Source organism: Rhinopithecus roxellana, chromosome 13, assembly GCF_007565055.1.
Source record: "Rhinopithecus roxellana isolate Shanxi Qingling chromosome 13, ASM756505v1, whole genome shotgun sequence".
NCBI classification, from domain to species: Eukaryota; Metazoa; Chordata; class Mammalia; order Primates; family Cercopithecidae; genus Rhinopithecus; species Rhinopithecus roxellana.
In genome coordinates this window covers 107,278,093-107,290,327 of record NC_044561.1, presented here as the reverse complement: position 1 = coordinate 107,290,327, position 12,235 = coordinate 107,278,093, and the positions used below count along the sequence as shown (strand labels likewise).

General features: G+C 45.9%; 1 protein-coding gene across 4 annotated transcripts in view; it reads left to right on the top strand.

The window, feature by feature from the left end:
• GSS (glutathione synthetase) overlaps positions 1–12,235 on the top strand; it is a 28,206-nt gene that overhangs the window by 12,184 nt on the left and 3,787 nt on the right. For all 4 annotated transcript variants that reach the window (XM_010386519.1, XM_030915192.1, XM_030915194.1 and 1 more), the window contains exons 4-10: positions 755–830; positions 1,134–1,273; positions 1,932–2,048; positions 7,089–7,169; positions 7,273–7,350; positions 8,478–8,544; positions 12,018–12,212. In XM_010386519.1, coding sequence (XP_010384821.1) covers positions 755–830; positions 1,134–1,273; positions 1,932–2,048; positions 7,089–7,169; positions 7,273–7,350; positions 8,478–8,544; positions 12,018–12,212 — 754 coding nt within the window. The remainder of the gene's footprint in view (positions 1–754; positions 831–1,133; positions 1,274–1,931; positions 2,049–7,088; positions 7,170–7,272; positions 7,351–8,477; positions 8,545–12,017; positions 12,213–12,235) is intronic.

Below are 12,235 nucleotides of genomic sequence, written 5' to 3'. Positions count from 1 at the left end.
GAGAGATGACACTAATCATCACACAAAGAAAATGTAAAATTGCACCTGCAGTCAGTGCTATAAAGGAGTGGTTTTTAGTTCTATGAGAACACATAGCAGGGGGATCTGACTCAGATAGGGAAGGCTTCCCTGAGGAAATCACATCATATGAGGACTAGTTGAAGAAAAAAAAAAAAAAAACCTAGGATATTTAGCTTGGGTCAGAAAAATCTTATTGGTGCACAGGGCATAACTGCTGTCTTCTAATCTCTGACGGCTGCCATGGCGGAGGAGGAGAAGGCTCACCGTGGGAGGTCACAGAGTGTAGGAAAAGCTGTGAAGAGTTAGTATTAGGTCAACCAGAAGGCTTGCCAACCATCAGAGCTATTCAAGTAGAATAGGTATATCATGTCGTTTTTTAGCTCTTCTTCGGAGCAGTATGTTCAATTCTTTGAATGTAATATCTTACTGACTTTTTACCGCAATCCCATGATATAAATTTAATTATATCCTTCTCCATTTTATATATCAGCAAACTGAGACATGGAGAGGTGAAATGATTCCCTGAGGTTGCCTACTAGTGAGTGGTAGAGCTGGGATTTGAACCCAGGTCTGGAGCTGGATTCTTAGCCACTGTTCTTTACCAGATTGGGGCAGACATTCAAGTTTTGGTCAGTAGACTCAGAGAGGATTCAGGAGTCAATGAGTGGGGATGGGACTTCTTGAAATTTTAGGCCAATTAAACCTGCAAAATGTTCTCTGTTCCTTCCTCCAGCACCATCAAACAGGATGACTTTACCGCTCGTCTCTTTGACATCCACAAGCAAGTCCTAAAAGAGGGCATTGCCCAGGTAACCATTCTCAGCCTTATTCCAGTCTGGAAGCTGCCCCTCCCATCTCTGTTTGTTTTCTGTTTTGCTAGAAGAATTTGGTCCAGGCCCTCAGCCCATGGGAATCTGCCTCTCACTGGTCCCCACTGGGTTTATCCCAGTGACCAATTCGAGGATGACCAGAAGAATGATCCCACTGGGCTTGGGAGTGTTTGCTGGTACCTCTAATCTCTACGTAGAGTTCATGGTACCTGTGTGCTCTGTGGCTAGGTCCTCAGAGTCAGTCCCTGGGCAGATACTGTCAGCTTCCAGTTTTCCCCACAGACCGTGTTCCTGGGCCTGAATCGCTCAGACTACATGTTCCAGCGAAGCACAGATGGCTCCCCAGCCCTGAAACAGATCGAAATCAACACCATCTCTGCCAGTTTTGGGGGCCTGGCCTCCCGGACCCCAGCTGTGCACCGGTGGGTCCCCTGGGCAGCCCTAGGCATACCTGTGGGGTGACATGCTGGTGGGTGTACAGTCACTGGCTAGGCCGGGGAACTCCAGCTATGACTGTGCTTTCCTGGGCCCTGGGTCACATGTTATCCCTGGCCATCCCCACAGCAGTTTCCTCTTGTAATCAGATCCTTGGTATGTCAGGGAGAAAAGGGACCTCATGGCTCATCTAGTCCTGTCCCTACATTGTACAAGCAGAAGGAACAATATCTTGAGAGCCCCAGAGAGAGGAATGCAGGGACTTCTGTCTGGGGGCTGGGCCTAGTAGTATCCATTTCTAGACAGCAGTGATGCTCCAGGTTGCAATGATTTTAGATGGTCTGCAGCAGGATTCCAGACAGCACCTGGAGGCCCAGAGTAAGGGATTCCAGCTCAATGGGAGGCTGGGGTAGGTTGGGGTGGGGACAGAGGCTCCCAGGTCTCCTCTAGGCATGTATACCAGGGGCCAGGGTTAGGGCAGCCCAGCATATTCCAACCTGAAGTGGATCCTCCAGGAATGTGATGGGAGCATGCTTTTCAGTGCTCAGCTGATTCTCAGAGTCATGTTGCTATATCTATGAGGTCATGGACAGAGGGGGCTTCCAGGTCCATGCAATTACTGAACAGCCATCTCTCTTCCAACAGACATGTTCTCAGTGTCCTGAGTAAAACCAAAGAAGCTGGCAAGATCCTCTCTAATAATCCCAGCAAGGGACTGGCCCTGGGAATTGCCAAAGCCTGGGAGCTCTACGGCTCAACCAAGTAAGGGTGTGAAAAGGTAGCAGGAGGATCCTGCTTTAGTTTCAGCATTCATAGGTTTAGCAACTTCTTTTCTTGCCAGCCATCATTAGAGAATAAAGGGATTTTTCTAGGAATAGAAACTTATACCTTTACATGCCAAAATTATTTTAAGGTTTCCTTCTTAAATAAGAAATGCTGACTATGATTTAACTTTTTCTTATTGACTGAAGGTTGTCATTATGACTGTCACAATTGCAGCTTGCTGTAATACAGTAGTGCTACCTGGGTTTAGAGAGGCATGCGAGGCTGTTTGCCTGCATTAATAGCTCTGATAGCTCTGACTGCTAGGCTTTAAGTTCTTAGTCATTTCCTTTTTTTTTTTTTTTTTGAGACGGAGTCTCACTCTGTCGCTCAGACTGGAGTGCATTGGTACAATCTCGGCCTACTGCAACCTCGACCTCCCGGGTTCAAGCGATTCTCCTGCCTCAGCCTCCTGAATAGCTGGGATTTCAGGCATATGCCACCACAGCCGGGTAATTTTTGTACTTTTAGTAGAGACAGGGTTTCACCATGTTGGCCAGGCTGGTCTCGAACTCCTGACCTCATGATCTGCCCACCTCGGCCTCCCAAAGTGCTGGGATTACAGGTGTGAGCTACCACACCTGGCCTCTCATTCATTTTCTTCATAGTTTTCTTGTCTGTTTCCCAATTCTCAGCTTTTACTTTTGACTGTTGTTGGTGTGCTTGAATTTGGAATCCTCCACCCCCATGCCCATGCCTCCCTTCTGATTTGCCATTGTTTGGGAAAGCAAATGATCCAGATTGTTATGATTGGGTCTGAAGAGTGTGAGGGCCTCTTGAATGAGTAAATGCATAAGCTTTGACTACGGAATTTTATGGTATCCTTTTTAACTGCTTAGAGGCATTTTTTGCTTTCTTCCTATTTCTCAAGTGAAGATGTTAGGTAAGTGATTTTCAGATCATTGAGGGGCCACTATACTAACAGTTATTGCAATGTTAATATAGCATTAATAGTCCTTAATGTACACTTACTAGTGCCACACCTTGTGCTAAGCTCTGTACAAACAGGATCTCATTGAATTCTCATAATAAGCTCTCTGAGGTCAATACTGTTCAACTGCCTCGTTTTACAGATGAGGAAACTGAGGTTCTGAGAACCAAAGTGAATTGTTAAGGCTAAGTGATGAGTTGGTGGCAGATCCCAGAGTCCACCTCTCTCCAAAACCTGTACTCTTAATCATGCCCTTACCTCCAAGAGAGCCTCTCTGTCCTTGCTAAGCCTCACTAAGACCTAAGAAACCTCAGACTCTAAGCATTTAGAAGTCATCAGACAAATATTCTTTCAAGTATATTGGCTAGGTTGTATTTTAAGAGAGTGAAGCCAGGGGATGGGTCAGCTGGGGAACTGCTGACAGACAAATGCTGCAGGGGGTTTTGTCTGCCAGGCTGTCAATAACGTGGACAGAAAATACTCGTGTGTCCAGAATTAGGCACTGATAGGTAGGAGTTATGTGACACCTGAGCCAGAACTGGCTTCCCCCATTGTGAGAGTGAGATAGGCTCTTCTGCTGACCTAGCACATGACCTTGGCAAGTTAGTTCTTTTCTTCTGAGCTTCAGTTTCCTCATTTGTAAAATAGGAGTAATAATAATACCTAAAAGGGTGTTAGTGAGAATTAAATGAGATCATGGATCTGAAAAATGTTTTTAAAAATCTGTGTAGATCATTATGTAGTACTTTCAATAATAATAATAATAATAATAGGCCGGGGACGGTGGCTCGCACCTCTAATCCCAGCACTTTAGGAGACCGAGGCGGGTGGATCACCAGAGGTCAGGAGTTCAAGGCCAGCCTGGCCAACATGGTGAAACCCTGTCTCTACTAAAAATACAAAAATTAGCCAGGCATGGCAGTGGGCACCTGTAGTCCCAGCTACTTGGGAGGCTGAGGCAGGAGAATCACTTGAACCCAGGAGGTGGAGGTTGCAGTGAGCCGAGATTACCCCACTGCACTCCAGCCTGGGTGACAGAGTGAGACTCCATCTCAAAAAAAATAAATAAATAAAATGATAATAATAATAGCTATCATTTGACAAGTACTAATTTTAATTCATGCAAGAGCAAACTGAGGCTCAGAAAGTTTGAATAACTTGCCCAAAGTTACACAACTGGTAAGTATAGAATTCATCTGCCTCTAAAGCCTATGTTCTCTCTACTTCCCTTTTCTGCCTCTAAGAGATATGGTTCCATAGTATTGACTGAAAAACTGCATTGGTAGAGTAGAATAATTTTCATCAATTATCTCATGATTTTTAAAATTTTTAAGAAATGGAAGCCTGCAAAATGAATTACAATTTCAACTTAGACAAACTCTCAAAGCATAGGGCCTGTGGTTGGAATGAATAGAATAAGAAAAGGGGATTCCTGGTGGTAAAAGGCTGGGAACTGTGATCTTTTTAACACCCTTTTTTTTTTTTTTTTTTTTTGAGATGGAGTTTCACTTTTGTTGCCCAGGCTGGAGTGCAATGGCACGATCTTGGCTCACTGCAACCTCCGCCTTCCGGGTTCAAGCGATTCTCCTGCCTTAGCCTCCCGAATAACTGGGATTACAGGCGCCCACCACCACGACTGGCTAATTTTGTATTTTTAGTAGAGACAGGGTTTCTCCATGTTAGTCAGGCTGGTCTCGAACTCCCGACATCAGGCAATCCATCCGCCTCGGCCTCCCAAAGTGCTGGGACTATAGGCGTGAGCTACCACACCCGGCCATAACACCCTTATTTTATAGATGGGAAAACCAGGGCCCAAGGAACGAAATTGCCTTACCCAAGTCAATTACCAAGACACACTACAAGTCACTGGCAGAGCCAGGACTAGCACTCAGGGGTCCTCACCCCCAGCCAGCATGCTATTGTCAGGTCACCTTCCTTAGCTGACAACTTTCCTACTAGGAAATAGACTGCTCAGAACTGCTCAGAACTGAAGGCAGGAGAGGTCAAATATGTTTTCTGAGCCCAGCTCTGATTGTTTAGCAGTTGGCAGGCTGACTTAATTAGCTGGAGCGTGCAGTTCCTCTTTAACCTCCAGCTGCCAGCCTTCCTCCTCCGCCTCTTTTTGGAGGTGGGCCAGCCTGGGCCAACTGCCACCCTCCCATACACACCCTCACCCATGCGTGGGACAGGTTAGGCTACAAAGTGAAGAGCAAAGCCGTTGGCCCTTAGGACTCTCTCAGGACAAGATGACTTGTGAGAACACCACTTTTAGTTTGTCTCTCAGGCACTCAACTGAAAGCCAAGACTCAGCTTAATGTCACGTCTGACCTCATAAGATTTCAGGCAGACCAGGAGAGGGGACTTACTAAGACCTATATTTTGGCTAAGCAGAAAGGAGTCAGGCAAACAGAGTTTAGTCCAAGAGGTTCTGCCAAGGTCAGGAGCAGCAGAGATAGACAAGAAAGGCTAAGTAGGGGAGGTCAGGGAATATACACTTAGAATCCTAAGCCAAAGCCTAGGGTTCCATGGGTCTCAGGAAGAAGCCACAGGCACAAAGCAGTATAGTCACAGCAAACATGGAGTTTGTAGGCTGAGCGCGGTGGCTCACACCTGTAATGCTAACACTTTGGGAGGCCGAGATGGGCGTGTCACTTGAGGTCAGGAGTTCGAGACCAGCCTGGCCAACATGGTGAAACCCTATCTCTACTCAAACTACAAAAATTAGCCAGGGATGGTGGCACACACCTGTAATCCCAGCTACCTGGGAGGCTGAAGCAGGAGAATCGCTGGAACCCAGGAGGTGGAGGTTGCAGTGAGCCTAGATTGCGCCACTGCACTCCAGCCTGGGTGACAGAGGGAGACTCCGCCTCAAAAAAATAAATAAAATAAAATGTAAAAGAAAAAAAAATGGAGTTTGGTACTGCTGAGCATTCACCCTAGGAATCTGTTAGGGGACTGGACCTATCTTTGACAATGGAAATGTGTTAGCTGGCAGCCAAACAGATAGTTCCCTGGCATAAGCTTTTCCCTGAGTCCTCAAGCCCCTTCCTCTTTAAGAAATATATGAATAGGCCAGGCGCGGTGGCTCAAGTCTGTAATCCCAGCACTTTAGGGGGCCGAGACAGGTGGATCACGAGGTCAGGAGATCAAGACCATCCTGGCTAACACGGTGAAACCCCGTCTCTACTAAAAAAATACAAAAAAACTAGCCGGGCGAGGTGGCAGGCGCCTGTAGTCCCAGCTACTCGGGAGGCTGAGGCAGGAGAATGGCGTAAACCCCGGAAGCGGAGCTTGCAGTGAGCTGAGATCTGGCCACTGCACTCCAGCCTGGGCGACAGAGTGAGACTCTGTCTCAAAAATAAAAAATAAAAAAAAATAAAAAAATAAATATATGAATAGTCAGAGAGGAAGAAGCCACATAAGCCCCAGTGATCTCATTAATACTATGAGATCAAACGTGGCCCTGTGTACATCACAGGAATCTTGGGAGGCCCAGGAGATAATGTAGTTGTTTGTAGTTGGCCCTGTGGGTTTCTGTAGGGTTCCATTTCGTGTAAGAACCACACTCCTTTATTGTATCCTTTACAATCTAGTAATAGAGCCATTAGCCCCTGACCCCCTGCATTGTTCTTTTACAAAATGTTCCTCAATACTCCCTCTTGTTTATTCTTCCAGAAAGATGTTAGAATTATGTTAAGTTCTAAGAAAAAGGCTTCTTGGGTTTTTGAGGTGGTTTTATATCTACATTTTAATTTGCACAGAAATTCATCGACTCATGACATCATTACAATATCTCATCTGCCCACTGGAGAAGGGTCAGAGGCATCTTCATTTTTGAAGTTTTCTTTTTTCAGGAAATCATATGTGATAGTGTCAGGTGTCTATGCCTTAGGTAATTCCAAGGTTTCCGAGAGAGGGAACACTGTTCTTTCAGTGAAGCCTTGTTCTTATTCTTATTCCAGGAGGTGTGGCGGTGGGGTGGTTGAGGGGAGAAACAAAGGAAGAACAAGTTCTATAGTAGCCTCGGGCCACCTGTGCTCTTTCCCCAGTGCTGTGGTGCTACTGATTGCTCAAGAGAAGGAAAGAAACATATTTGACCAGCGTGCCATAGAAAATGAGCTACTGGCCAGGTAAGTAAAGGTAAGGGGGACTTATACGTGTGGCTCCAGGACTGGGGATGGGGCACTCAGAACATAGCATCCATTCCCTCTGGCTCTTGCCCATTTTTCACAGGAACATCCACGTGATCCGACGAACATTTGAAGATATCTCTGAAAAGGGGTCTCTGGACCAAGACCGAAGGCTGTTTGTGTAAGCATTCCCAAGAATTCAGTGGAAGGCTGGTTTATGAAGCTCATCCTGCCACTCTCTTCCCCAAAATGATTCTTTCTTCGGGGAGATGTGATGGCTTGCTTCCTTCTCTCATAATTTCTGAAATATCTCATCCTCCCGGGAAATTTTGGAGAAAGCCAGCCACTCTCTGCTTCTATCAGAGCTGTTGACATTCTGGATCAGGGTCTCCTTAGAGATCATCTTGGTTTTCATATGCCCTAAGTTCCCAAAAGTTTTCTTGTCCCTCTTAGTAAGTAAGGTGAGGTCAGGCCTGAGAAGCTGAGCTGGGCAGTCAGGGAGGAAGAGGAGCAGCTGGCTCATTCTGTGATTGGTCTGGATGCCACTGTCTGAGCTCAGGCCCAGATTTGTGTTCCAAGCCAAGTCTTATCCTTCTCTCTAGGGGCCACCACCAGGTAGATTTAGTGCTACGTATTTGGGTAGCATTGCAGCACATATATTTAGACCTAGAATTAGGTGATTGTTAAAATTAAAACTGTCCATGGAATTTCACACCACCACTCACTGTTTTTCAAAATGTGCTTTTATCATAACAAAACAAAGTAGTTAATTTACTTTTCAGATAAACTAGACAATATCAAATAGGTCAAAGAAAAGGAAAAGATGTTTTAAAAGTCTGTGTCTTAATCAGACTCATCATTTTACATGTTTGCATTTCCACTTTCACTCCCGCCATTAAAAATTTTTTTCAGTCTGGTTTTAGCTGCTTTAAGCAGTGGAAATACAAAATGTGTTTTACTACGCATGGCAGTATGATTCTGCTGCTCGGTAATTTCGAGCCAACATTTTTATGCATTTACCAAATTTGATTCTAGTGACCTTCTTGTTCCTTCTGGCCTTCTTAGAATGACTCTAAATATAGAATATTCTAAAGTATTCCATATGGCACACCTCCCTGTTTTCAGTGGAAGCCCTGGTAGTGTGGATATCTACTTTCACTGGTTCCAGTGGAACCCCTGACCAGGCTCCCACCTGTGGGCTGAATTTTGAAAAAGCCAAATTCATCCTGATGCACCCTGAAATAGATTGAACCACTGAACATATCAGTTATAATTTAACACAGCAGCTTTCTCCATCCTGTGTTCCAGGGATGGCCAGGAAATTGCTGTGGTTTACTTCCGGGATGGCTACATGCCTCGTCAGTACAGTCTACAGGTTGGTATTTTCTGTGAGACCATTCTTTGCCTCCTGGGACCCACAAGAGCTCCACAGAGACCCAATTCAGGCTTATAACAACTGAGTTTTCCGAGTCCTCACTTCACTTCTTTCTCAGGGAGCTTGCTGCTAGAGCCTCCTATCCTCCCTCAAGGCTTTTGCTACCTCTCACTCTACAAACACAGTCTTCTAGAATTTGAATCCTCAGGAATCCACAGAGCTTCAGCCATTTACACTGTTTCCAGAGATGTGCTGGCAAATGTTTAACAACAATCAGCTCTCACTAGTTGATGTAAGCCAGTTCCAGCATACTGCTGATCATTTTTTTTCTGCCAACTCTTTCGTTTATCTGAATCAGAAAGTTTTATAATCTCCTCATTCATGTTAATGACAGTAATATCACCTCATTTTGCTATCCTACCATGTAGTTTCATTACTTTCCACATCCATTATTTCATTTAACCCTCACAACCACTCGGTGAACCATATAATTATCCCCATTATACAGATGGAGAAACTAACGTTTAGAGAGATGGAGAGGCTTCTCTAAGGCCCCACAGGAAGTTCCCAGGTTTTCTGACTTTCAGGCCGATGGTATTCCCATTCTTCTCCTCTGCTCCTAACATCCACATCACGGAGAGGCTAAGAAGCTCTGCTCTCAGCTGGGAGATGATAAAGGAGGAAATAAGTTTAGAAATACCATGAGCAGTGAGCTGGAGGTCATGAGCTTGACTGCCTCTGTGTGATGATGGTCAGGTTCCTGACCCTTTCTAGGTCTGTTTCTGTGAGCTGGGGGAGCTACACTAGAAAACTGAGGGGGCTCCTTCTAGGTCTGTAATTCATCTAGGACTCCCCTCAGGGTTGAGCTCCGTATAGGGAAGCTCTACAGAGGTGACATCTCGATGGAACATCCTTTTCTTTAGATAGGTTAAGGTTAGCAGTGGTGGCTACTTGCTGACTACAGGAGAGATAAACTGTCTATTAGAAAAATAGATCTAGATTTCAAAACAGGACAAAGAAAACTTAGAAGAATTTGAGATAACAAGGAAGGAAAGTAGTGTTTAAACAGGTAGACTTTTTTTTTTTTTTTGAGACAGAGTTTTGCTCTTGTTGACCAGGCTGGAGTGCAGTGGCGTGATTTCGGCTCACTACAACCTCTGACTTCCAGTTTCAAGTGATTCTCCTGCCTCAGCCTCCTGAGTAGCTGGGATTACAGGCATGCGCCACCACACCCAGCTAATTTTTGTATTTTTAGTAGAGACAGGGTTTCACCATGTTGGCCAGGCTGGTCTCGAACTCCTGACCTTGTGATCTGCTGACCTTGGCCTCCCAAAGTGCTGGGATTACAGGTGTTCACCACCACACCTGGCCAAGAGGTAGACACATTTAGAGAACTGAGCAGCTCAGAGCAGGTTTAGACATGGAGAGAGATCTAGAAGGCTTAGTGACTTGCTAGGTGACCCTGGGCAAGTCCTTGCTTATCTTTGGTTTTGCTTTCCTGCTTCTAACATAATGGAGTATTTCTCTGGGTTTATCTCTGATGTTCTGGTCACCTATGATTCTGTGTGGAATGCCAGACTAGTAGTTGGGTTCCCGGGATAATTGATGAAGATCAGGTGAAAGTGCTGCAGGTGAACCAGTAGTATCAAAGTAAGAGGCCGGGCGCGGTGGCTCAGGCCTGTAATCCCAGCACTTTGGGAGGCCGAGACGGGCGGATCACGAGGTCAGGAGATCGAGACCATCCTGACTAACCCGGTGAAACCCCGTCTCTACTAAAAAATAAAAAAAATTAGCCGGGCGAGGTGGCGGGCGCCTGTAGTCCCAGCTACTCGGGAGGCTGAGGCAGGAGAATGGCGTAAACCCAGGAGGCGGAGCTTGCAGTGAGCTGAGATCCGGCCACTGTACTCCAGCCTGGGGGACAGAGCGAGACTCCGTCTCAAAAAAAAAAAAAAAAAAACAAAGTAAGGATAGCATTGGGTGGGGGTCACAGGAAAGACCTGATCCTGCTGTGTGCAGTTTGCAGTGGTCTGGAGCCAAGGAAAGACTGTCTCCCCATTGCATGAGAATGGGAACCAGAGTTGGGAGGCATGATCCCCTGCTGTTTCCTTGCCTCTTATACCCTCAGCTCTTGTGTAGTAAACCATTCATCCTGTGATCACCCACTTGAGGCCTTTGTTCATGTTATCTTAGTCTGAGTATCCCTTCCCTATTGAGTCTCACTTGACTGACTCTACCTGTCCTTCAGAACCCCACTCAAATTTCACCTTATTCAGCAACAACAACAAATATTTATTAAGCATCTACAAAGTGCCAGGAACTGTGTTAGACACTGGAGAGACAATGGAAAATGAGGAAAATGATAAGAGCCCTGTGCTGTGAAGCTCACAGTCTGGTCAGAGAAATGGGCATCAGAAAGTAAACAAAAATATGGTCATTTATGGTGGCTCATACCTGTAATCTCAGCACTTTGGGAGGCCTAGGTGGGTGGATTGCATGAGCTCAGGAGTTCGAGACCAGCCTGGGCAACATGGCAAAACTCCATCTCTACAAAAAATACAAAAATTAGCCGGGTGTGGTGGCATGCACCTGTAGTCCCAGCTACTTGGGAGGCTGAGGAGGGAGGATCGCTTGAGCCCGGGAGGTGGAGGTTGCAGTGAGCCAAGATTGTACCGTTGCACTCCAGCCTGGGTGACAGAGCAAGACCCCATCTCAAAAGAAAAAAAAAAAAGTAAACAAAAACAGAAACAAAAAATTGGGATTTGTGTGTGTGTGTCTGTGTGTGCACACGCGCGCATGTGTGCATGTGTGTGTTTTAGTTTCAGGTAACTGCTTTCAGTGAAACAACTGGGTAAAAAGAGAGAATTATGGGAAATTCACATTAAATAGAGTGGACAGGGAAGCCTTCTCTGAAAAGCTGACATTGAGCTGAGATATAAGGATGGTAAGGATCCACCTATGCATAGGAAAAGCCAAAAGGAAGGGGGTTTCAGGTTGAGGAAAAAGCAGTGCAGGCCCTGAGGAGGGAAAGAGCTTTGTGATTTGAGGAATGACAGGCTTGTGTGGCTAGAATGACGGAGACTAGGAGTCAGGGATGGTACAAGGTTGAAAAAGTAGACAGGAGCCAGCTCCTGAAGGATCTTAAAAGCCATGGTAGGGAGTATGGAACACAGTGGGAAACTGAGCACATAGACAAGTGTTCTACCTCCTTCAAGCCTACTCATCAGTTTTTCTACATCCTTACACCTATTGTTTCCCACAGATTGGGGAATTCTTGCCTTTGCGAGGGCTCACGGTCTGGCACAATGATACATAACTATAACATATCACACCCGGCTCACAAGGATGTTACAATGATCCTGGGTGATAATGAGTGTGAAGATATAAATCATGATACCTGGCACCTAATGGGTATTCAGTAAGCATCAGCTGAGGTAAAATAAAGTCGAATTCCTTTTGTCTTCTTCCCTCTGCAGAACTGGGAAGCACGTCTACTGCTGGAGAGGTCATGTGCTGCCAAGTGCCCAGACATTGCCACCCAGCTGGCTGGGACTAAGAAGGTGCAGCAGGAGCTGAGCAGGCCGGGCATGCTGGAGATGTTGCTCCCTGGCCAGCCTGAGGCTGTGGCTCGCCTCCGTGCCACCTTTGCTGGCCTCTACTCACTGGACATGGTGTGTGGGCAGCCCGTTTCTCC